The sequence below is a fragment of the Callorhinchus milii genome, unplaced genomic scaffold (assembly GCF_018977255.1).
Source record: "Callorhinchus milii isolate IMCB2004 unplaced genomic scaffold, IMCB_Cmil_1.0 Scaffold56, whole genome shotgun sequence".
Taxonomy (NCBI): domain Eukaryota; kingdom Metazoa; phylum Chordata; class Chondrichthyes; order Chimaeriformes; family Callorhinchidae; genus Callorhinchus; species Callorhinchus milii.
This window is the reverse complement of record NW_024704797.1, coordinates 137,273-163,129: the sequence shown is the minus strand read 5'-3', so window position 1 is coordinate 163,129 and position 25,857 is coordinate 137,273. Positions and strand designations below refer to the sequence as shown.

At 55.3% G+C, this 25,857-nt stretch overlaps 1 protein-coding gene across 1 annotated transcript in view; it reads left to right on the top strand.

The window, feature by feature from the left end:
- LOC103173654 (E3 ubiquitin-protein ligase HUWE1-like) overlaps positions 1–25,805 on the top strand; it is a gene marked incomplete at its 5' end in the record, with an annotated part of 32,922 nt that extends 7,117 nt beyond the window's left edge. The window contains 33 exon segments of the mRNA XM_042345512.1: positions 20–111; positions 698–915; positions 1,303–1,360; positions 1,963–2,139; positions 2,424–2,496; positions 2,499–2,668; positions 3,110–3,243; positions 3,703–3,818; positions 4,445–4,636; positions 5,018–5,234; positions 5,678–5,800; positions 7,072–7,306; positions 8,331–8,564; positions 9,008–9,136; positions 9,389–9,484; positions 10,314–10,583; positions 11,024–11,165; positions 12,301–12,455; positions 15,568–15,646; positions 15,834–15,941; positions 16,811–17,107; positions 17,648–17,888; positions 18,650–18,771; positions 19,087–19,367; positions 19,530–19,818; positions 20,241–20,340; positions 20,732–21,316; positions 22,108–22,395; positions 22,722–22,827; positions 23,208–23,325; positions 23,543–23,724; positions 24,413–24,603; positions 25,679–25,805. Coding sequence (XP_042201446.1) covers positions 20–111; positions 698–915; positions 1,303–1,360; positions 1,963–2,139; positions 2,424–2,496; positions 2,499–2,668; positions 3,110–3,243; positions 3,703–3,818; positions 4,445–4,636; positions 5,018–5,234; positions 5,678–5,800; positions 7,072–7,306; positions 8,331–8,564; positions 9,008–9,136; positions 9,389–9,484; positions 10,314–10,583; positions 11,024–11,165; positions 12,301–12,455; positions 15,568–15,646; positions 15,834–15,941; positions 16,811–17,107; positions 17,648–17,888; positions 18,650–18,771; positions 19,087–19,367; positions 19,530–19,818; positions 20,241–20,340; positions 20,732–21,316; positions 22,108–22,395; positions 22,722–22,827; positions 23,208–23,325; positions 23,543–23,724; positions 24,413–24,603; positions 25,679–25,781 — 5,921 coding nt within the window.
- Positions 25,806–25,857: the final 52 nt, after the last annotated feature.

Genomic DNA, 25,857 nt, shown 5'->3' with positions numbered 1-25,857 from the left:
GTTGTTGTTGTTTGCTCAGGCGACACGGCCTCTAACCTGGGCAGTGCTGTGGATGAGCTGATGAGACACCAACCGACACTGAAGACAGACGCCACCACAGCCATCATCAAGGTCAGCCCGTCTCTCTCTCTCTCTCTCTCTCTCTCGCCTCCCAAGTCAGGAGGTTGTGGGTTCGAGCCCTTATACACGTCAGGGATATGAGCTCACAGACTAAGCTGACAGTTCAGCACAGCGCTGAGGGAGAGAGAGACAGAGGGAGAGACAGAGAGTGCTAGGAAAAGAGAGAAAGAGGTAGGGAGAGCGCTGGGAGAGAGAGAGAGAGAGAGAGAGGTAGGGAGAGCGCTGGGAGAAGAGAGAAAGAGAGGGAGAGTGCTGGGAGAAGAGAGAGAGCGCTGGGAGAAGAGAGAGGGAGAGTGCTGGGGAGGGGAGAAGGGAGTGCTGGGGAGTTTCTCTCTCTTTCTTATCTGTTTAGCCGACAGATAAAATCGCGCTCTCGCTTCGCAGCCGTTTGTGGGGACGTTGCTGGGCGCGAATCGGCTGCCGTGCTTCCGCCCACAGTCACTACACCTTGCAGCGTGTCCCGTGAAGCGCTTTGAGGCGTCTGGAAGACGTGTTCAGGTTCTGGGTCAAACGCCGGGATTATTATTATAACTTATTATAATTATTATTATTATTGCCCTCTCTCTCTCTCTCTCAGCTGCTGGAGGAGATCTGTAACCTGGGCAGAGACCCCAAGTATATCTGCCAGAAACCCTCGATACAGAAAGCTGACGGCACGGCCAGCGCCCCCCCTCCTCGCTCCAACCACGCGGCTGAGGAGGCCTCCAGCGAGGACGAGGAGGAGGAGGAGGCTCAGGCCATGCAGAGCTTCAGCAGCAGCCTGGCCGCCCAGCAGGGAGAGACAGAGCCACAGCAGTGAGTGTCTGTCACTGTGTGTGTGTGTGTGTCTGTCTGTCTGTGTGTGTCTGTCTGTGTGTGAGTGAAAGAGTCAGTGTGTGTGTGTGTGTGTGTGTTAGAGGGACAGAGAGAGTGTGTGAGAGAAACAGTGCGTGAGTGTGAGTGTGAGAGAGAGACAGTGTGTGCGTGTGTGAGAGAGAGACAGTGTGTGCGAGTGTGAGAGAGACAGTGCAGTGCGTGTGTCAGAGAGAGTGAGAGAGTGTGTGTGAGTGTGAGAGAGAGACTGTGTGTGTGTGTGTGTGAGAGAGAGACAGTGTGAGTGTGAGAGAGAGAGACAGTGCGTGTGTGTGAGTGGTGTCTCTCCCCAGCAGTTGGTCCCTGTGTGACGTGTCCCCTTGTTTACAGGGTGGTTGGCACAGAGGAGAGGATCCCTATTCCTCTCATGGATTACATCCTCAACGTGGTGAGTGCTTCCCCACATCCCCACATGCTCCCAGGATCCCAGTCTCCTCGTAAATAGCCGTACGTCAGCCTGGCTCAGTCGCTCTCACCTTACAGTCTAAGCTGACACTCCACACTGCGCTGGGGGTGGGGGAGAGAGAGAGGGTGGGGGGGTGGGGGGGGAGTTCCTTTCTCTCACTCTCTCTCCCCGTGTCCTGGCCGACAATCTCCCAAATAAAATCAGTCGCTCGTTCCACGGCTGTTTGTGGGGCGCACATTGTCTGCCGCGTTTCGCCCGCAGAGCACACAGTCACTACACTTTGCGGTGTGTCCGCGAAGCGCTTTGGAACGACCTCCTGACGTGAAAGGCGCCGTGTTGAACAACGATCATTTATATTAATCAGTGCCCCCAACCCCCCCCCTCTCCCCCCCTCCCCTTCTCTCTCCCTCACGCTCTCTCCCTCTCTCTCACCCTCTCTCTCTCCCCTTCTCTCTCCCTCTCTCCTCTCTCCCTCCCCCTCTTTCTCTTCCCCCCCTCTCCTCTCTTCCCCCCCTCTTTCTCCTCTCTCCCCCCTTCTCTCTCCCTCTCCCTCTCCCTCCTCCCTCCCCCTTCTCTCTCCGCAGATGAAGTTCGTCGAGTCAATCTTGAGTAACAACACCACAGATGATCACTGCCAGGAGTTTGTGACACAGAAAGGGCTGCAGCCCCTCGTGTGTATCCTGGGGCTGCCTAACCTTCCCATCGATTTCCCCACCTCCGCTGCCTGCCAGGCTGTCGCTGGTGTCTGCAAATCTATCCTGGTGCGTCCATTTACCTATTAAAACTCCCATTTGCCATCGATCAGCCCGCACACCGTAACTCAGGGGTGACAGCCCTCGACACACAGACAGACACACACACGGTCGCGCGCACACACACACACGCCTCTGTCACTACACTTTACAGTGTATCCTGTGAAGCGCCTTGAGACGTCTCGACAACGTGATAAGGCGCCGGTTCAAACGCCGGGATTATTATTAATGATGATTTCTCTCTGTCTCTCTCTCTCTCTCTCTCCCTCACTACCCCCCTCTCTCTCTCGCAGACCCTGTCACACGAACTGAAGGTGCTACAGGAGGGGTTGTTACAGCTGGACACCATTCTGTCCTCTCTGGAGCCCTTCACCGGCCCATCGACACCCCGGGGGGCTCTGTGCTGCTCAGGGAGCTGGCTAACGCTGGCAACGTGTCTGATGCCACCCTGTCTGCCCAGGCCACCCCCCTGCTCCACGCCCTGACAGCAGCTCACGCCTACATCATGATGTTCGTCCACACCTGCCGCGTGGGTCAGGTCAGTACCGCCCCTCCGCCGCCCTGTCCCTCTGTGTGTCCCTCTCACCTACTCTTCCCCCCTCGCTCGCCCCCTCCGCTCCACCATCGGGGGCTGTGCTTCCCGGGGTCCCCGTAGCTCAGCGGTTGCAGCGCTCGCCTGGCAAGCGAGAGGACCTGGGTTTGATTCCCGACACAGGGTGAAACCTTAGGCAAGTTTCCTTACTCCGCACACGCACACAGACACACGCACATGCACACAGACACATGCACACGGACCCACACACACGCGCGCACACACACACACACACACACACACAGACATGCGCGCCGGTTTGCCAGTAGTCACTAGGGACCCGCTTGTTACGAGCTTCGAAACGGTGTCCTGTGTGAGGGGCGCTGTGTAAACACGAGCCGGTGTTGCTGCTGTTGTTGTATGGCCTTCGACCCTCTTCCTTCTCAGAGTGAGATCCGCTCGATCTCTGTGAACCAGTGGGGCTCACAGCTCGGCCTGACCGTGCTGAACAAGCTCAGCCAACTCTACTGCTCACTCGTGTGGGAGAGCACCGTCCTGCTGTCACTCTGTACACCCAACAGGTCTGTCTGGCTGTCTGGCACTGTGTGGCTGTCTGTCACTGTCTGTCTGTCTGTCTGTCTGTCTGTCACTGTGTCTGTCTGTCTGTCTGTCACTGTGGCTGTCTGTCACTGTCTGTCTGTCTGTCTGTCTGTCACTGTGTCTGTCTGTCTGTCACTGTGGCTGTCTGTCACTGTGTCTGTCTGTCACTGTGTCTGTCTGTCACTGTGTGGCTGTCTGTCACTGTGTCTGTCTCTCACTGTCTGTCTGTCTGTCTGTCACTGTGTCTGTCTGTCTGTCACTGTGGCTGTCTGTCACACTGTACACCCAACAGGTCAGTGTGTGTCTGCTCTGTGTGGGTGTATGTGTGGGGGGGGGGGGGGGGGGGTTGCTGTATGTGTTTGTGTGTGTGAGGTGGGGGTGGTCACTGTGTGTCTGTGTAGAGGAGACAGCCGGAGTCACTGTGGGTCTGTTGTGTCCAGCCTTCCCCCAGGCTGTGAGTTTGGACAGTTGGATATGCAGAAACTTGTGCCAAAGGAGGACAAACCAGCAAATAGCAACAACACGTCAGCCACGATAACAGACACCAAAAGACCAGGTGAGCTCTGCCTGTTACCTGCCGTGTAGTGGTTAGTGAACTCGCTCGCTCGCTCGCTCACTGTGTGTGTACAGACAGTGAGCACTAACACTGTAGTGTGTGTGTGTACACAGACAGTGAGCACTAACACTAGTGTGTGTGTGTACACAGACAGTGAGCACTAACACTATGTGTGTGTACAGACAGTGAGCGCTAACACTGTTGTACAGACAGTGAGCACTAACGCTGCAGTGTGTGTGTGTGTACACAGACAGTGAGCACTAATGCTGCAGTGTGTGTGTGTACACAGACAGTGAGCACTAACACTAGTGTGTGTGTGTACAGACAGTGAGCGCTAACACTATTGTACAGACAGTGAGCACTAACGCTGGAGTGTGTGTTTGTGTGTACACAGACAGTGAGCACTAACGCTGCAGTGTGTGTGTGTGTACACAGACAGTGAGCACTAATGCTGCAGTGTGTGTGTGTACACAGACAGTGAGCACTAACACTAGTGTGTGTGTGTATAGACAGTGAGCGCTAACACTGTTGTACAGACAGTGAGCACTAACGCTGGAGTGTGTGTTTGTGTGTACACAGACAGTGAGCACTAACGCTGTAGTGTGTGTGTGTGTGTGTGTACACAGACAGTGAGCTGGAGCCAGCGAGTGCCATTGTGGAGCCCTCAGCGCAGGGGCTGTTGGAGGGCATTACCCTGGACACCGACACTCTGGCCCCGATGGAGACGGACGAGCCCAGCACATCCGACACCAAAACCAAATCCAAGATCACCCCAGCCATGGCCGCTCGCATCAAACAGATCAAACCCCTCCTGTCAGGTACGGGACTGTGTGTGTGTCTGTGTGTGTGTGTGTGTGTCTGTGTGTGTGTCTGTCTGTGTGTGTGTCTGTGGGTGTGTGTGTGTCTGTGTGTGTGTCTGTCTGTGTGTGTGTCTGTGGGTGTGTGTGTGTCTGTGTGTGTGTGGGTGTGTCTGTGTGTGTGTGTCTGTGTGTATCTGTGTGTGTGTGTCTGTGTGTGTGTGTGTCTGTGTGCACGATGCTGTGCCGAGTGTCGTGACTGTATGTGTGTGTGCGTGTGAGGCAGTGCGGTGACTGTGTGTGTGTGCGTGTGAGGCAGTGCGGGTGTAGTGACTGTGTGTGTGTGTGTGATGCAGTGCGGGTGTAGTGACTGTGTTGTTGTCCTGCCCCCCCTGGCTGCAGCGTCCTCCAGGCTGGGCCGGGCACTGGCTGAGCTGTTTGGGCTGCTGGTGAAGCTGTGCGTGGGCTCCCCCGTCCGTCAGCGTCGCAGCCACCACCCAGCGAGCACCACGACCGCCCCCACCCCGGCCGCCCGGGGCACAGCCTCCGCGCTCACCAAACTGCTCACCAAGGGGCTGTCCTGGCAACCTCCACCCTACACCCCCACACCAAGGTTCAGGTACGTCTCACACTCACACACACGCTCGCACATGCACACTCACACACTCACACGCACACTCACACACACACACACTCAGACACCCCCCCACACCACAGTTCAGGTACGTCAGACACTCACACACACGCTTTCACACGCTCTCACACACACTCACACTCACACACACTCTCTCACACACACACACACACACTCACACACAACCCCACACCACGGTTCAGGTACGTCACACACACACACACACACTCACACACACCCCCACACCACGGTTCAGGTACGTCACACACACACCACACACACTCACACACATATAGCAATTGGCAGCTTGGTTTCGCCCCAAAACACACAGTCTCTACACTTTACAGAGAATCAATCCTGTGGAGAGCTTTACCAAGTGTAAGGATTTATTTCCTCTTTCTCTCTCTCTCTCTCTCTCTCGACGACAGATTAACTTTCTTCATCTGCTCAGTGGGGTTCACCTCCCCAATGCTGTTTGACGAGAGGAAATACCCTTATCACCTGATGTTACAGAAGTTCCTGTGCTCTGGGGGACATGACGCTCTCTTCGAGTGAGTATACAGAACTTGTGGAGTCCTGCAGTGTGGAGGTTACCACACTCGCCTCACTATAATAATAATAATAATCCTTGCATTTGATATAGCGCTTTTCACGTCGGGAGGACGTCCCAAAGCGCTTCACAGTACACACTGTAAAGTGAATTGACTGTATATTTGTGGGCGAACGCGGCGGCCAATTGCGCACAGCAATGTCCCACAAACAGTCGTGGGTTGAAAATGACCAATTTATTATTGTTTTTGTTTTGGAGGATTATTATTATTATTATTAGGGCTCTGTGTGGAGTAAGGAAACTTGCCCGAGGTTTGGCCCTCTGTCTGGAAATGATCTCACGTCTCTCACTCGCAAAGCGAGTGCTCTAACCCCTGAGCTACAGGACTCCCCCTGAGCGACAGCACTGATTGCAGTCCCACAAGTGACACCAATACAACACGGTGTCACAGCTCTATAACAGGAGGTTCCTATTTGTGACCGAGACTTCACGGAGAAACACGAGTGTAAGACAGTGACTGAGGATTGAAATGGGAATTCAGAAGGAACTTCTTCAGACAGAGGGCAGCACTGTGCGGCACTCACTCCCATCAGTGGCCATTGAAGCAGATAATACACATAGATTTACACAATAATAATAATAATAATAATCCTGGCATTTGATATAGCGCTTTTCACGTCGGGAGGACGTCCCAAAGCGCTTCACAGGACACACTGTAAAGTGAATTGACTGTATATTTGTGGGCGAACGCGGCGGCCGATTGCGCACAGCAATGTCCCACAAACAGTCGTGGGTTGAAAATGACCAATTTATTATTGTTTTGTTTTGGAGGATTATTATTATTATTATTAGGGCTCTGTGTGGAGTAAGGAAACTTGCCCGAGGTTTGGCCCTGACTGACCCCCCGGGGATTGAACTCAGGTCTCTCACTCGCAAAGCGAGTGCTCTAACCCCTGAGCTACAGGACTCCCCCTGAGCGACAGCACTGATTGCAGTGCCACAAGTGACACCAATACAACACGGTGTCACAGCTCAAACAGGTGGTTCCACAGTCCTGTAGTGTGGAGGTTACCACACTCACCATTTGATTTGAGACGTCTCAAAGCGCTTCACAGGATGCACTGTAAAGTGTAGTGACTGTGTGTTTGGTGGGCGAAACGTGGCAGCCGATTGCGCCCAGCGCCGTCCCCACAGACAGCCGTGGTTTGAGCGACCCACCGATAATCATCGTGTAGGTGTGTCTGACTGTCCGCTGTTTCCCTCGTGCTGTAGGACGTTTAACTGGGCGCTGTCGATGGGAGGGAAGGTGTGTATCACGGAGGGGCTGGAGCACTGCGAGTTGCCTGACGGGACGGGAGAGTTCCTGGACGCGTGGCTGATGCTGGTGGAGAAGATGGTGAACCCCACCACAGTGCTGGAGTCTCCTCACTCCCTCCCCGCAAAGCCCCCCGGGGGACAGTCCTTCCCCCAGTTCAGCCCGCTGCGTTTCCTGGTCGTCACCCAGAAGGTAGGTGGCTATCCCAGGGGGCGAGGGGTGGGGTGGGGGTGGTATATGTATCGGTATATATTCCACAGTTACTTCACCGGGCTCCGTGACCCCATCACCCCCACCTTCGCCCGACCCCACTGGCTCCCCATCCCCCAGGGGATCGAATTCTAAATCCTCATCCTCACTGGCAAGGCCCCCCCCCCCCCCCAGGCCTTGCCCTCTCCTACCCCTCTGACCTGCCGACCCCCTCCCCCCATCAACCTGTCCGCTCCCTCCGCTCAGGAGGCTCAGGTCCAAATCCCTGACTGTCCAGTGTCTTGGGACGTCCTCCTGACATGACACACACACACACATATACATACAAACACACACACACATTACACACATACACACCCACCCACACACACACATCCACACACATATATACCCACCCACACACACACACATATACACACCCACACACACCCACCCACACACATGCACACACCCATCCACACATCCACATCCACCCACACACACACACACACCCACACACACACCCACACATACCCATCCACACACACACATCCACACCCACATACATTTACACATACACACGCACACACCCACCCACATACACACACCCATACACATCCACCCACACACACACATCCACACACATATATACCCACCCACACACACATACATATACACACCCACACACATATACACACCCACACACATGCACACACCCATCCACACATCCACCCACACACACACACACCCACACCCACACATACCCATCCACACACACACATCCACACATACACACCCACATACATTTACACATACACACCCACACACCCACCCACATACACACACCCATCCACACCCATACACATCCACCCACACACACACATCCGCACACACACATACACACCCACACACACAGACGCACATACATACACATACACACCCACACACACATAACCCCCCCCACCACCCCACACACCCACACCCGCTGTGTGTGTAACTGGCTGGTGTGGTGGTGTCTCTATCACAGGCTGCTTTCAACTGCATCAAAAATCTGTGGAACCGCAAGCCGCTGAAGGTGTACGGCGGGCGAATGGCGGAGTCGATGCTGGCCATCCTGTGCCACATCCTGCGAGGGGAACCTGTCATCCGCGAGAGGCTGGGCAAGGAGAAGGAGGGAACCAAACCCGAGGAGGAGGGACCTCAGGAGGAGGGCACGGCCCCCAGGAGAGAGCCCCAGGTCAACCAGCAACAGCTACAGCAGGTAATCTTCGTCAGCCATTAGCTCAGGTCCCACAGTTACAGCACCGTCAGCCATGGACCCGAGCTGGGAGTTGGGGTCAGGGGGGAGTGGAGGGCAGAGGAGTGGTTGGTGGGCGAGTGGCCAAAAGTGCGGTCGAAGAGGAAAGTCTGAAGGGGGTGAGGCGGAGGTGGAGGTAATGTGGGATAGAGTTCCCGAGGGTGGGGGCAGAGATGCTGATTGTCCGACCGGCTTAATAATGATAAGAATGATCTCTGTCTCTCTCTAACTCTCTGTCTCTAACTCTCTCTCTCTCTGTGTCTCAGTCTCTCTCTCTGACTCTCTCCGTCTCTGTCTCTCTCTAACTCTCTGTCTCTCTCTCTGACGCTCTCTGTCTCTGTCTCTCTCTCTCTGACTCTCTGTCTCTCTGTCTCTCTCTGACTCTCTGTGTCTCTGTCTCCCCGCAGCTGATGGACATGGGGTTCACCCGAGAACACGCTATGGAGGCTTTGCTGAACACCAGCAGCATGGAGCAGGCCACTGAGTACCTGCTCACACACCCCCCTCCCCTGCTGGGAGGGGCCGTCCGTGTCAGGGCAAGTCAGACTGTATATCCCTGGCCGTGTGGGGTGGGGGGGTGTTTAGGGTAACCTTGGTGGAGCGCTCCCCCTCCCCACGGGGTGAGATGTGGGCGGAATGCTATAGGACTAACCCTCTCCCGACAGCGCTGCGGGGGGAGATCTTTAACATCTGTGCGCCTCACCCCTGCCCTGGGGAAAGCCCCCTGTCTATCCCCTCCCCCTCCCTGTCCTGTCCCTGACGTGCCTCGTTCCCCCTCTCTCTTGCAGGACCTGAGCATGTCCGAGGAGGACCAGATGATGAGAGCGATTGCCATGTCACTGGGGCAGGAGATTCCAATGGACCAGAGCCAGGAATCGCCAGAGGTAACATCACCATCTCATTGCTTCCCCTAACAGCCCCCTCCAACCCACCCCCTAACAGCCCCCTCCAACCCACCCCCTCCAACCCACCCCCTAACAGCCCCCTCCAACCCACCCCCTAACAGCCCCCTCCAACTAACCCCCTCCAACCCACCCCCTTACAGCCCCCTCCAACAAGCGAGAGGACCTGGATTTGATTCTCAGCGGGACAGGGCAACACCTTAGGCAAGTTTCCTTGCTCCACACACACAGACACAGCAACATACACACAGACGCACACAGACACACACATAGACACAGACACACACACAGACATACACACACATACACAGCAACACACACACACACACATAGCAACACACACAGACACAGCAACACACGCACACACAGACGCACACAGATACACACACAGACACAGCAACACACACAGACACACACACAGCAACACACACACAACACACGCACACACAGACGCACACTCACAGGTACCTCTGGTTACCAGCAGTAAGTTGACTCGCGAATCACTCTCCAAATAAAAATAGATAATAATAATAATAATAATGCGGCCACTCAACCCCACGGCTGTTTGTGGGGGATGTCGCCGGGCGCAATCGGCTGCCGGGTTTCGCCAACAAAACGCACAGTCACTACACTTCACAGCGTGTCCCGCGAAGCGCTTTTGAGACGTCTCGACGACGTGATGAGGCGCCGGGTCACACCCCAGGATTATTATCATTATTACCGTGCGCGAGGAGGGGCGCTGTGTCGGCGTGAGTTGCCGGTGTTGATGACGTTCTCTGAACCCCCCCCCACCCCCCACCCCCAAACGCAGGAGGTGACTCGGAGGCGGGAGGAGGAGGAGAGGAAGGCGAGGGAGAAGCAGGAGGAAGAGGAGGTGAGGAGCCTGGAGAGGTACCAGGACGTGGAGCCGCTGGAGGGAGACGAGTTGCACAGCTTCACGGAGAAGATGCTCCCCGGCTGCTTCCACCTGTTGGACGAGCTGCCGGACACCGTGTACCGCGTGTGCGACCTGATCATGACGGCGGTCAAGAGGAACGGCCCAGAGTATCGCGATCTCATCCTCAAGCAGGTGGTGGAGCAGGTGAGTGCTCACACTCGCTCGCACTCGCTCACACACACGCGCGCTCTCGCTCACCCTCACACCCGCTCGCTCACGCTCACACCCGCTCGCGCTCACGCTCGCTCGCACACACGCACCCGCTCACACTGACACCCGCTCGCTCACACTGACACCCGCTCACTCGTTCACACTCACACTCGCTCGCGCACTCACTCACACTCGCTGACACACACTCGCTGACTTATGCACTCGCTCGCTCACACACACACGCCTCTCTCACACTCTGTATCTCTCACACTCTCTGTGTCTCTCACACTCTGTGTCTCTCTCACACTCTGTATCTCTCACACTCTGTGCCTCTCACACTCTCTGTGTCTCTCACACACTCTGTGTCTCACACTCTCTGTGTGTCTCTCTATACCAGGTTACTCGGCCCCTCTGCGGCTGCTGATATCCTACAGCTCAGCAGTAGTCTCCCGCTGCAGAGCCGGGGACGAGCTCGGCTGCTGGTGGGAAACGACGACGTCCACATCATCGCTCGCTCCGACGACGATCTCCTCGACGATTTCTTCCACGATCAGACAGCGGCCACCAGCCAGGCTGGTGAGTGTCTATTACACAGACTGTTATACTGACCAGCAGCCAGGCCAAGGGAGAGGCAGTGGCTGTTACACTGACCAGTAGGTTGGAGGCCTGTAGCTCAAGGGTTAGACCCCTCCCCTCACACCCCACAGCCCCTGTAGCTCAGGGGTTAGACCCCTCCCTCGCACCCCACAGCCCCTGTAGCTCAGGGGTTAGACCCCTCCCCTCACACCCCACAGCCCCTGTAGCTCAGGGGTTAGACCCCTCACCTCCCACCCCACAGCCCCTGTAGCTCAGGGGTTAGACCCCTCACCTCCCACCCCACAGCCCCTGTAGCTCAGGGGTTAGACCCTCGCCTCACACCCCACAGCCCCTGTAGCTCAGGGGTTAGACCCCTCGCCTCACACCCCACAGCCCCTGTAGCTCAGGGGTTAGACCCCTCGCCTCGCAAGCCACAGCCCCCGTCGCTGGGCGCAATTGGGTGCCGCGTTTCGCCCACAAAACGCACAGTCACTACACTTTACAGCGTATCCCTTTGAAGCGCTTTGAGAAGTCTCGACGATGTGATAAGGTGCCGGGTCAAATGCCGTGATTATTATTATTATTATTATTATTATTACAGGCACATTGTCCAGTATACCCACTGCCCTGACTCGCTGGACTGAGGAATGCAAAGTGCTGGATGCAGAGAGCATGCACGACTGTGTAGCGGGTAAGTGTCGAATGTGGGGGCAATCAATTCCCCCCTCTCTCCCTCGCTCCCTCTCTCTCTCTCACTCCCTCCGAGATGCTGCCCCATGTGATGGTCGCTGTAAACGAGTTGTATAAATACAGGAGCTCTGTGTGTGTATATCTGTCTGTCTGTCTGTCTGTCTATCTGTGTGTGTGTCTGTCTGTTTGACTCTGTCTGTTTGTGTGTGTACCTCTGACTGTGTCTCTGTGTGTGTGTGTGTGTGTGTACCTCTCTTGACTGTGTCTCGTGTGTGGGAGCTCAGTGTGTGTGTGTGTACCTCTCTGACTGTGTCGCTGTGTGGGAGCTCAGTGTGTGTGTGTGTGTGTACCTCTCTGACTGTGTCTCTGTGTGGGAGCTCAGTGTGTGTGTGTGTGTGTGTGTGTGTGTGTACCTCTCTGACTGTGTCTCTGTGTGGGAGCTCAGTGGTGAAGCTGCCCATTATACAGAACCTGGAGTCTCTGAGAGATGAAGAGCTGGAGGAGAGGAGAGAGAAGAAACGCAAGCAGCTGGCGGAGGAGGAGGCCAAGAGAGCGGAGAAAGCCAAGGAGGAGAAGGAGAACAAGGAGCAGAACACGACGGTGAGTTCTGTAGTGACGTGATTAGTGCACGAGCTCGCGCTCTAACTCACTCACTCTCTAACTCGCTCGCTCGCTCACTCACTCGCTCTTTAACTCACTCACTCGCTCACTCACTTGCTCTCTAACTCACTCACTCTCTCCCTTGCTCTCTCACTCGCTCGCTCGCTCGCTCACTCACTGAGTCCTGTAGCTCAGTGGTTACCGCACTCACCTTGCAAGCGAGAGAGAACCGAGGTTCGATTCGTAGGCGGGACAGGGAGAAACCTTAGGCAAGTTTCCTTACTCCACACACACACACTGACTCACACACAGACTGACACTGATACAGACACTGACACACAAACACTGACACACACAGACTGACTCTCACACACACACACACACACACACACACACTGACTCACACACAGACTGACACTGACACACAAACACTGACGCACACAGACTGACACTGACACACAAACACTGACACACACATACACTGACACACACAGACAGACAGACAGACACTGACACACACACACACACACACACACCTCTGTTTACCAGCAGTCAGTAGGAAGCTGTTTGCTCGTCGATTGGGGGATCACTTTTCTGGAGGTAATAATTTAATCCCTTTTTTTAAAAAAAAACCACAAATAAATATATAAATTTGGTCACTCGACCCGCGGCTGTTTGTGGGGACGTCGCTGGCTGCTGCGTTTCTCCCACAAAACACACAGTCACCACACTTTACAGTGTATCCTGTGTTTGTTATTGGTTATCGCTATTAATTATTACTGTTATTGATCGTTATTGATTATTACAGTGTATCCTGTGAAACGCTTTTAAGAGGTGATAAGTCACTGTGTGAAATACAAGGATTATTATTATTATTATATTATTGTTGTTGATGTAATAGGCCACAGGTTCCACCAGAGCAGCAAACACTACCGTTCAAGGTGACAAGTCTCTAGCAGGTTGGTCTCTCTCTCTCTCTCTCTCTCTCTCTCCCTCGCACCTTCTCTCCCCCTCTCTCTCTCTCTCTCTCTCTCACCCTCTCTGCTGCGCTGGGCACTCTATACAAACAGTCACTACACCTCACAGCCTCTCTGCGTCACCGCACTTTGTTGTGTGTCATTCGGTCGCTCGCACTCTCTCTCGTCCCTCTCTCGTCTCCCAAGTCAGAAGGTTGTGGGCGAGAGACCGAACCCCCCCCCCCCCCCCACACACACACACACACACACGCACACAGAACTCAGAATCCATATAGTCTAAGCCATTGATCCAGCTCAGCGCTGGGGGGAGGAGAGAGAGAGAGAGAGAGAGGAAGGGGGAGAAAGAAGGGGAGAGATGCATTGGCAGAGGTGTTGAGCCTCACTCATCCCCCCCACCCCGTGCTTTGTTCAGGCGGATGTTAAAGATCTCCCCTCGCGGCGTTGTCCTAGGTGGGGGTTGGGGGGGAGAGAAGGGAGTTTCTGTCTCTCTCTCTCTGTCTCTCTCCCGGTATCCTGGCCGACAGATAAACCGCTGGCTCACTTCACGGCTGTGCTGTGGGTGTCACTGGGTGCTGTGGGGTGAGGTAGTAGGTTGTATAGTTTGTGGGTCACACCCCATCTTGGAGTTAACTATACAATGTACTGTCTTTCTCACAGTGTCAACCGTTACCCGCCCTAACCTGCCCTACACACACACACACCTCGTACACACGCACACACACCTCGTACACACGCACACACACCTCATACACACACACACCTCATACACACACACACCTCATACACACACACACCTCATACACACACACACCTCATACACACACCTCACACACACACCTCACACACACACCTCATACACACAGACACCTCACACACACATACACTTCACATACGCATCTCACACACACACAACCCTCACACCTCTCAGCGCTGGCTCAGTGCTGTCAGACCTACCTGACCCTGAGCTTAGTTTGTCTCAGCGTCGGGTCAACAACAAGAGTTCTCTCCTCTAACCCCGTTCCCTTCGTCTCACCCCCCATCGTGCCAGCAGCTCGCCCCCCCACACACTGATTCTCTCTACTCCAACCCCATTCCCCCACACTGGCGCAGTCTCCTCTAACCCCATTCCCTGCTCTCTCTCTTCCTCCCCCCCTCTCTCTCTCTCTCTCTCTCTCTCTCTCGCTCTCTCCCCCCCACGCCCCCCACCCCCCACACACACACACACACACACACATACTCCGGACCCCTTTGCCCCCCCCACCCCCCCCACGTTAAACCACTTGTAATCTGCTTTGAGTACGTGGAAACACTCAGACCGGATTATGCGCCCAGTGGATTGGAAGCAAAGCCCGGCCCGGCCCTGCGGAGTGAGGAGTGAGTGGCTGTCTCTGGCTCGCGGGCTGAGGTAGTAGGTTGTGTAGTTGTGGGGCCGCGAGGTGTTTGTTTTTGCCCTGTTTGGAGATAACTGTACAACCTACTGCCTTCCTCGCTGGGCAGGCAACGGCAACAGGCACCGCAACAGCCAGCTTGCGTAGCAAGCCTGACCCTCTAGTGCAGCGCTGGGGAGGGAGAGAGAGAGAGAGAGCGCTGGGGGAGAGAGAGAGAGAGAGAGAGAGAGCACTGGGGGAGAGAGAGAGAGAGCGCTGGGGGGGAGAGAGAGAGAGAGCGCTGGGGGGAGAGAGAGAGAGAGAGAAAACATAGGTTTGATTCCCGGACAGGTGGGTCAGGGCAAAACCTTAGGCAAGTTTCCTTACTCCACACACACGCACACACACACACTCACACACACACACACACACACAAACTCACGCACGTCTCTGTTCACCGGCAGTCAGTAGGAACCCACTTATTGGTCAATTGGGGGCTCACTTTCCGGGGGTAATAATCCCTTGAAAAAATAGTAATTTGGTCACTCAATCCACGACTGTTTGGCTGTTCCATGTTTTGCCCATGAAACCCACAGTCACTACACTTGACAATCAGTGGATCCTGTGAGCAGCTTTGAGACGTCGCGACGACGTGACAAGGCACTGGGTCAAATATAAGGGTTGTTATTACCGTCGGGGACGCTGTCCTTCGGATGAGACATTAAAATAAACCTCATTCACTCACTCCCCCGTCTGTGCCCTGTTCAGGGTGGACCTCAAAGATCTCCCCCGGGGGGAGTCGTGTTGTTTGTGGGGACGTCGATGATGGCGCAAAACAAGACACAAGGTTTATGAGGGTTGTTGGGTTTTGTTTTAAACCCATTCTGTCCAGAGCTGGTTCTGATCTCTCTCTCTCTCTCCCACCCCTCTCCTCTCTCACTCCGACCCTCTCCTTCTCTCTTCTCCCCCCCACCTCTCTGTCTAATCCCCTCTCTCTCTCTCTCTCCCGCTCTCTCGCTCTCTCTCCCCGGCAGGTATCACCTCCAGCGCACTGTCAGCCACTAACGAGGCCATCAGTAACATGGCAGCGTCCATCGCAGAGGCAGCTCTGGAGGCCATGAGATCACACGGGCAGATATCAGGTGAGAACCGAGTAACATAGGAACAGGAGGAGGCCAATCAGCCCCTCCAGCCTGTCCCACCATTCTTATAAGACTACGGCTGGTCTGCACCTTAAGCCCAATTACCCGCCTTTGCCCCGTATCCCTTGATACCCTGACCCAACAAACAAGGAGACCCTGTAGCTCAGGGGTTAGACCTCTCGCCTCGCAAGCCAGAGGACCCTTAGACAAGCTTCCTTACTGCACACACGCACACATACACACACAGACACACACACACACACACACACACACACAGACAGATACACACAGACACACAGACAAACACACACACAGACACACACAGACACACACACAGACACAGATATACACAGATACACACACAGAGACACACAGACACACAGACAGACACACAGAGACACACAGACACACACACAGAGACACACAGACACACACACAGATACACACCCACACAGATACACACAGAGACACACACACACACAGACACACACACACACAGATACACACAGACACACACACACACAGACACACACACAGAGACACACACACAGACACACACACACCCACACACCCCCCCACGCGCCTGTGTCCCCGGCAGTCAGTAGGAATCGCTTGTCAGTCGATTGGGGGATCACTTTCCGGGGGTAATAATCCCTTTAAAAATAATAATAATTTGGTCACTTCAACCCCACGGCTGTTTGTGGGGACGTCGCCGGGCGCCATCGGCTGCTGCGTTTCGCCCACAAAACACAGTCACTACACTTTACAGTGTATCCTGTGAAGCGCTTTGAGACATGTCGAATGCCAGGATTATTATTATTAAATGATATTATTTTATTATATTACAGACTCGGATCCCCCTGTGATAGGAGCCAGCGGGCTGGAGCCCCCCCAGTTGGAGAGCTTCCCCACAGCCCCTCCCTGTACTGAAGGTCCCATCGGCTCTGACCCTCAGCCCCTCGGTTCGCTGGAGACCCCCCAACAACCGCTGTCAGCCCTCCAGCCCGGCCCCCCACCCTCCCAGCTCCAGCTCACCCCCAGCGAACAGAGCCAGGGGCCCCAGCTAATACCAGCAGAGAGGGAGGCTGGACAGGACCACCCCAGCCCCAGCCCCAGCCCTGAGCTGGACACCCTCCAGATGGAGATGTCTCCAGCCCCCACCACAGGTAGGTACAGCTTCTCAGCGCCCACCCACCCAGCCCCAAACCAACCCCAGGCACCTGACATCTCCCACAGCCTGTAGTGTAGTGGTTACTGCATTCGCCTCTCACCCCACAGTCCCTGTAGCTCAGGGGTTAGACCCCTCCCCTCCCACCCCACAGTCCCTGTAGCTCAGGGGTTAGACCCCTCGCCTCGCAAGCCAGAGGACCCGGGTTCGATTCCCGGCCGGGCGGGTCAGGACAGGGCGAAACCTTTACAACAACAACATTACATTTGTAAAGTGCCTTTCATGTTGGGAGGACGTCCCAAGGCGCTGGAAGTCGAGGATCAGGATCACACACACAGACAGACACAGACAAACAGACACAGAAACACTATTTTGTGGTCAAACACGGTGGCCAGTTGTGGACGGCAGCTGATAACGTGTGCAACGAAAGCACAATCTTTAATTACTGCTGTTTACATATTTACTTCTCGTTTCTCCCTCTCCCTTGTCTCTTGCCCCCCTCCCCTCTCTCCCCCGCCCCCCCCCCCCCACCTCACAGCCTCCCAGTCACCGGAGCGGGTAGAGGGCTCGGAGTTGTTGACGAGGGGTGGTGCCCAGCTGGAGGGGTCCCCGATGGACACGAGTAGCCCCGCCTCTGGGCTGTTGGAGGAGGGGCTCGTGGGGAGTGTGGGCGGAGCCGGGGGCCCGGCCGGGGTCAGCGCTGAGGACCCCGATGAGACCTCGGACGCGACCAGCACGGCCGAGGGTCAAACAGAAGCCACCCCCAGCGAGGAGCACAGGTGGGCAGCTCAGAGGGGGGTGGTGGAGGGGGGAGGGGGTCTGGGGGGCCGAGCTGGAGTAGGGGGTGGGGAGGGGAGGGGAAGTGGGGTGGCCGATGACATGGTTGAAGAGGAAGGTCTTGAGGCGGGGCTTGGAAGGAGGCTGAGGAGTGAGGAGGCGAAGTGACTGGGGGATGGAGTTCCAGAGGTTGGGGGCAGAGTGGCTGAAGGCTCTCCCGCCAATGGTGGGGCGGGTGTGGGGGGTCGGGGGACGTGGAGCAGCCAGAGCCGGCTGAGCGGAGGGAGCGGGCGGGTTGGTAGGGGGTTAGGAGGCGGCAGAGGTAGGGTGGGGCGAGGCCGTGGCCACCAGAGCGGGTCATGGCTTGAATATGGGGAAGAAAAGACAGTTGAGGGTCGAACAAGACCCCCAGGTTCCTGACTGGCTGGTGAGTTGCAACCATGGAGGTTGGTGCCGCCGGAGCCTGAGGTGCGGAGAAGCTGGCGCGAGACAGTCAGGAGGGCCTCAGTTTGGCTCACATTCAACTGAAGGAAGTTTGCCCTCAGCCAGGACTTGATGTCCATCAGGGAGTCCTAACCCCGTGTCCGTGTGAGTGTGTGAGGCTGTTACTAACCCCGTATCTGTGTACGTGTGTGTGTGTGTGTGTGAGAGAGAGTGTGTGAGTGAGTGTGTGTGTTAGAGAGTGTGAGTGTGTGAGAGAGTGTGGTGTGTGTGCGTGTGAGAGGCTGTTCTAACCCCGTGTCTGTGTGTATTTGTCCCACAGCATCGCAGCTTCTGTGCCATCTGACACTTCAAGCACCAGAGACCCCTCCCCTGGCACCGGCTCAGTCACCCCCTCCGACATCCTGCCCTCCACCAGCAACAGCGATGAGGACCCTCTGGCTGGTACGTGGGATCCCTGGAGCCTTGTGTGTGTGTGTGTGTGTGTGCGCCGAGACTGTCTCTCGCTCTGTCTCTCTGTCTGTGTGTGTGATTCTGTGTCTCTTTCCTTCTGTGTGTCTCTGTTCCTGTGTGTTTGTGTCTCTCTCTCTCTCTGTACCTGTCTGTGTGTGTTGTAGCCTCTGTACCTGTGTGTGTGTGTATGTGTTGTCTGTTCCTGTGTGTGTTGTAGCCTCTGTACCTGTGTGTGTGTGTGTGTGTATGTGTTGTCTGTTCCTGTGTGTGTTGTAGCCTCTGTACCTGTGTGTGTTTTCCCGGCAGGGATCAGTCTGCCCGAGGGAGTGGACCCCTCTTTCCTGGCAGCGCTGCCTGAGGATATCCGGAGGGAAGTGCTACAGAACCAGCTGGGAATCCGGCCTCCGAACCGAGTGCGCGAGAGGGAGCGGGAGAGAGAGCGAGACCGGGAGAGAGAGAGAGCGACGGCAGCGACTGTAGCCACTGCTGTCGCTGCTGCTGCTGCTGCTTCTCTGGTGGGTACCCAGCCCGTCAGCGAGGTCAGCCCTGAGTTCCTGGCCGCCCTGCCCCCCGCCATCCAGGAGGAGGTACGTACCTCCCTAACACACCCTCACACACACACACTCTCACACATACACCCTCACACATCATCACCCACACACACCCTCACATACACACACACCCTCTCACACACACACGCATCATGTTGATGATGATGTTAGTGTTGATGTTAATGGTGCTATCCCCAGGTCCTTGCCCAGCAGAGAGTAGAGCAGCAGCGGCGAGAGCTGGCGCACACAGCGAACCCTGACACCCCGATGGACCCGGTGACTTTTATCCAGACCTTGCCCTCTGACCTGAGGCGCAGTGTGCTGGAGGACATGGAGGACAGTGTCCTGGCTGTGATGCCCCCGGACATTGCTGCCGAGGCCCAGGCCCTGAGGAGAGAGCAGGAGGCCAGGCAGCGGCAGCTCATGCACGAGAGGCTGTTCAGTCACAGCAGCTCCTCTGCCCTCTCTGCCATCCTCCGCAGCACAGGTAACGAGGAGTTAACTCCGCTCTGTGAGCACTGCAGTCACCTGTCCACTCCCTCCCCTTGTGTGTCGTGTGTGTGTAATGGTGTGTGTTGTGTGTCTGTGAGAGTGTCGTGGTGTGTGAGGGTGTGTATGTGTGTGAAGGGGAGTGTGTGCAACATCTCACTAATATGTACCTGTGTGTGTATATATTGTGTGTGTGTGCGTGCGCGCACACATGGGTGTATGTGTGTGAGGGTGCGTAACATGTCACTGGCGTGTACCTGTGTTTGTATATATTAGGGTGTGTGTGAGAGTGTGTTTGTGCGTGTGTGTGAGTGTGTGTAACATGTCACTGATATGCACCTGTGTGTGTGTGTGTGTGCAGGGGTGTATGTGTGTGAGGGTGTGTAACGTGTCACTGACGTGTACTTTGTTTATAACCAGGTTTCACTGGACGGCTGGGAGGAAACCGAGGAGTGCAGTACACACGCCTCGCGGTGCAGCGAAGTGGGGCCTTTCAGTGGGGCAGCGGCAGCCATAACAGGTACCGTAACCACAGCCACAACATCACAGGCACCACAGCCACAGCCACAACATCACAGGCACCACAGCCACAACATCACAGGCACCACAGCCACAGCCACAACATCACAGGAGCCACAGCCACAACATCACAGGCACCACAGCCACAGCCACAACATCACAGGCGCCACAGCCACAACATCACAGGCACCACAGCCACAGCCACAACATCACAGGCACCACAGCCACAGCCACAACATCACAGGCACCACAGCCACAGCCACAACATCACAGGCACCACAGCCACAGCCACAGTATGTGTCAGCTTGCCTCAGGGCAAGAGGGAGATGGGTAGAGACTTGGGGGGAGTCGGGGTGTGGATCGAGGTGTAACCTTGAGATGTTCCTCCTCAGAGCCTCGAGCAGCAGTAACGTGGACAGCCTCCTGCGCCTCCGCGGACGCTTGCTGTTGGACCACGAGGCCCTGTCCTGTCTGCTGGTGCTGCTGTTTGTGGACGAGCCGAAGCTGAACACCAGCCGCCTTCACCGTGTGCTGAGGAACCTCTGCTATCACACCCAGACCCGCAACTGGGTCATCAAGAGCTTGCTGTCCATCCTGCAGCGGAGCAGCGAGAGCGAGCTGTGCATCGAGATCCCCAAACACCTGGAGGAGAAGGGCAAGAAGGTCAAGAGCTGCCTGGCTTCTCCCCCGCCCCCTCCTCCCCCTGGCACCGGAGCCCTAGCTCTACACGAACAGAAAACCCTGGACCTGCTCCACAAGGTGGAGGCCAAAGCCACCAGCCAGCTGTCGTGGCTCTCCGTGTCCATGGACGCTGCTCTGGGCTGTCGCACCAACATCTTCCAGATACAGCGGTCGGGAGGGCGGAAGCATTCGGAGAAGCATCCCGGCTGTGGCTCCACCGTCCACATCCACCCCCAGGCAGCTCCCGTGGTCTGTAGACACGTGTTAGACACCCTCATCCAGCTCGCCAAGGTAACCTCCCCCCCCCCCCCTCTCTCTGTGTGTCTCCTTCCCTTCTCTCCCCTCTCTCACTCCCTCACACTCCCTCCCCCTCCCCCTCCCCTCCCCTCGCTCTCGCTCTTCTCACCCCCTCACCCCATCTCTCTCCCTCACACTCCCTCCCTCTCCCCCCTCTCTCTCGCTCTCTCAAGCTGCCTCCCTCTCCCACAAATATACAGTCAATTCACTTTACAGTCTATTCTGTGAAGCGCTTTGGGACGTCCTCCCGACGTGAAAAGCGCTATATCAAATGCAAGGATTATTATTATTATTATTATTATTATTCCTCTCCTCTCCCTCGCTCTCTAGCCCCCCCCCTCTCTCTCCTCTCCTCTTACTATCTCTCTATCCCTCTCTCTCCCCTCTCCTCTCATTATCTCTCTATCCCTCTCTCTCCCCTCTCCTCTCACTATCTCTCTATCCCCCTCTCTCTCCTCTCCTCTCCCTCGCTCTCTATCCCCCCCTCCCTCTCTCTCCTCTTACTATCTCTCTATCTCTCTCTCCTCTCCTCTCACTATCTCTCTATCCCTCTTCTCCTCTCACTATCTCTCTATCCCTCGCTCTCCTCTCCTCTCTCTCTCTTTCTCTCTCCCGCTCCCTCTTCTCTTCTCTCACTCCGTCCGCCTCTCTCTCTCTCTCTCTCTCTCTCTCCTCCTTCTCTTTTCTCTCCAATCCGCCCGTAAAAACATCCGGTTAAACACAAGGAATATTCCCGTGTGGCTGTGAGCGGAGGAGCAGAGTTTACTGATCGTGTCTCCGTGCCCCACAGGTACATAGTGTTTGAGGGGGAGGAAGGTCAGGACGCTGGAGGTTTGCTCAGGGAGTGGTACATGATCATCTCTCGGGAGATGTTTAACCCTATGTACGCCCTGTTCCGCACTTCCCCTGGGGACCGGGTCACATACACCATCAACCCCTGTTCTCACTGCAACCCCAACCACCTCAGCTACTTCAAGTTTGTGGGTCGTATCGTAGCCAAAGCCGTGTACGACAACCGTCTCCTCGACTGTTACTTCACCCGCTCCTTCTACAAGCACATCCTGGGCAAGTCCGTCAGGTAAACCTGGTCTCTCTCTCTCTCTCTCTCTCTGTCTCTCCCTCCCTCCCTCTCACTCTCACTCACTCTCTCACTCACTCTTGTCACACACTCACGCTCGCTCATTCACTCACTCGCTCGCCTGCCCGCCCGCCCGCTCGCTCTCACTCTCATTCACTCACTCCCTCTCACACTCACACACTCACTCATTTACTCACACAGCCCAGCCCAGAGCCCTCACTGTGTGTCTTTGTCTCTCTCTCTCTCCCCCTCACAGACATGGAGAGTGAGGATTACCACTCTCTGTCTCTCTCTCACTCACTCTCTCTCTCTCTCTCTCTCTGTAGATACACGGACATGGAGAGTGAGGATTACCACTTTTATCAGGGGCTGGTTTACTTGTTGGAGAATGGTGTGGTCACACTGGGCTCTGAGCTCACGTTCAGCACAGAGGTTAGTTTGATGTTTACTGTATTTAATTAGGGACATCTCTATACAGGTAACTAACAGTGACAGCCCCCCCCCCCACACACACACACACACGCACACGCCTGTTTACCAGCAGTGAGTAGGACCCTGGTTGTTAGTCGATTGGTGGATCGCTTTCTGGGGGTAATAATCTCTCCAAGTGAGTTTGTGGGACGTCGCTGTGCTCACTCGGCTGCCATGTTTCGCCCGCAAAATACACAGTCGCTACACTTTACTGTATATTCTGTGACGCTTGAAGGACGTGATGAGGCGCCGGGTCAAATACGTGGATTATTATTGTTGTTGCCGTCGTTGAGAGCCGCTGTAACAGCCTATAATGGGGAGTGTTGTTGTTGTTGTTGTAGGTTCAGGAGTTTGGGGTGTGCGAGGTGCGGGAGTTGAAAGCAAACGGAACCCACATAATCGTCAACGAAGACAACAAAAAGGAATACGTCCATCTGGTTTGTCAGATGAAGATGACGGGTAAGTGGTCCTGAAGGGGTTAACACCGAGAGAGAGAGAGGGAAAGAGAGAGCCTTTTGTCTGTCCAGCACTGGGGATAGAGACTTGGGGGAGTCGGGATGGAGTGAGCGGGAGAGGGGGAGGGAGAGAGAGTTGAGGAATTGGGGTGGATGGTGGACCTGGGGAGTTGGGACAGAGACGTGTATTGATATGTGTATTTTGGGCGGTGGGGGGACAGGAGCCATCAGGAAACAGCTGGCAGCGTTCCTCGAGGGATTCTACGAGATTATTCCCAAGCGACTGATCTCGATCTTCACGGAGCAGGAGCTGGAGCTGCTGATCTCGGGGCTGCCCACCATCGACATTGACGATCTGAAAGGCAACACGGAATATCACAAATATCAGGTCAACTCCATACAGGTAACTAACAGGAGACACCTCCATCCAGGAGACACCTCCATCCAGGAGACACCTCCATCCAGGAGACACCTCCATCCTGGAGACACCTCCATCCTGGAGACACCTCCATCCTGGAGACACCTCCATCCAGGAGACACCTCCATCCTGGAAACACCTCCATCCTGGAGACACCTCCATCCTGGAGACACCTCCATACACCTCCATCCAGGAGACACCTCCATGCAGGAGACACCTCCATCCTGGAGACACCTCCATCCTGGAGACACCTCCATCCTGGAGACACCTCCATTCAGGAGACACCTCCATACACCTCCATACAGGAGATACCTCCATCCAGGAGCCACCTCCATACTAACAGGAATTGAGGGGGAAGAAGGGGGAGAGGGGCCCATTGTGTCTGTGCACAATTGGCTGCCGCATTTCACCCACAAAACACACAGTCACTACACTTTACCGTGTGTCCCGTGAAGTGCTTTGAGACGTCTCGAAGACGTGATCAGGTGATGGGTCAAACGCCGGGATTATTATTATTATTATTACACTCATCTCTCTCTCTCTCTCCCCTTCCCCCCCCCCCGACTCTCCCCCTTTTCTCTCTCTCTCTTCTCTCTCCCCCTCCCCTCTTTCCCACCCCACCTTTACCCCTCCTTTCTTGCCCCACCTCTCTCTCCCCCCATTTCCCTCTCAGATCCAGTGGTTCTGGCGAGCGCTGAGGTCCTTTGACCAGGCCGACAGAGCCAAGTTCCTGCAGTTTGTGACGGGAACCTCCAAGGTGCCGCTGCAGGGTTTTGCTGCCCTCGAGGGAATGAACGGCATCCAGAAATTCCAGATTCACCGCGACGACAGGTCTACAGACAGACTGCCCTCCGCCCACACCTGGTGAGTGTCTGTGTGTGTGTGTGTCTGTCTCTCTGTCTGTCCGTGGTGTGTGTGTCTGTGTGAGTGTGTGTGATAGGAACAGGAGGAGAGGCCATTCAGCCCAAATCTCCGCTCCTCCACAGCTCTTCATTTCTCGCCGTGAAGAAAATATTCTGCTTTATCTTTTCTCGGTCCACAGTGGATGACCGCGCACTTCCCTACATTGAACCCCATCTGCCGCAGCTCTGTCCACTCACTTAATCTCTCTTACGTTCCCTTGTGACTTCCTGCTCCCATCTGCACAACTCACTGAGCCTCTGAGCTTAGTCTCGGCCGCAAACTTGGGCAGAAAACTTTCTATTCCTTCGTCCAAGTTACTTATATACATTATATGTTATTATGTGATGAACAGCTGGGGTCCCGGTACAGACCCCTGGGGAACACCACTTGTCACGTCCCACCGATCGGAGGACATTCCCTTTATCCCTACTCTCTGTTTCCTGCCTCACAACTTGTCTCTCTGTCTGTGTGTGTGTCTGTCTTTCTGTTTGTGTGTGTGTTTGTGTCTGTCTGTCCCTGTGTGTGTGTGTGTGTGTGTGTCTGTCTCTCTGTCTGTGTGTGTGTCTGTCCCTCTGCTGTGTGTGTGTGTGTGTGTGTCTGTCCCTCTGTTTGTGTGTGTGTTTGTGTCTGTCTGTCCCTGTGTGTGTGTGTGTGTGTGTGTCTGTCTGTTTGTCTGTGTGTGTGTGTGTGTCTGTCTGTCTGCCCCCGTGTGTGTGTGTCTGTCTGTCTGTCTGTCTGTCCCTGTGTGTGTGTGTGTGTGTCTGTCTGTTTGTCTGTGTGTGTGTGTCTGTCTGCCCCTCTGTGTGTGTGTCTGTCTGTCCCTCTGTGTGTGTGTCTGTCTGTCCTCTGTGTGTGTGTGTGTGTGTGTGTCTGTCTGTCCCTGTGTGTGTGTGTGTGTGTGTCTGTCTGTTTGGCTGTGTGTGTGTGTGTGTGTGTGTGTCCCTCTGTGTGTGTGTGTGTGGGGGTGGGGGGGTTATGTGTCTGACTCGGTCTGTCTGTCTGCTGTTACAGTGCTTGTTGTCCTCTCTGCCCACAGCTTTAATCAGCTGGACTTGCCAGCGTACGAGAGCTATGAGAAACTGCGGCACATGTTATTGCTGGCGATCCAGGAATGTTCCGAGGGCTTCGGTCTGGCCTGAGACAGCGTCCAACTCTCCGGCAAACAAAACACACAGCAGAGGATTCTTTTTTATCAAACTGTAGATTGTGCATAAC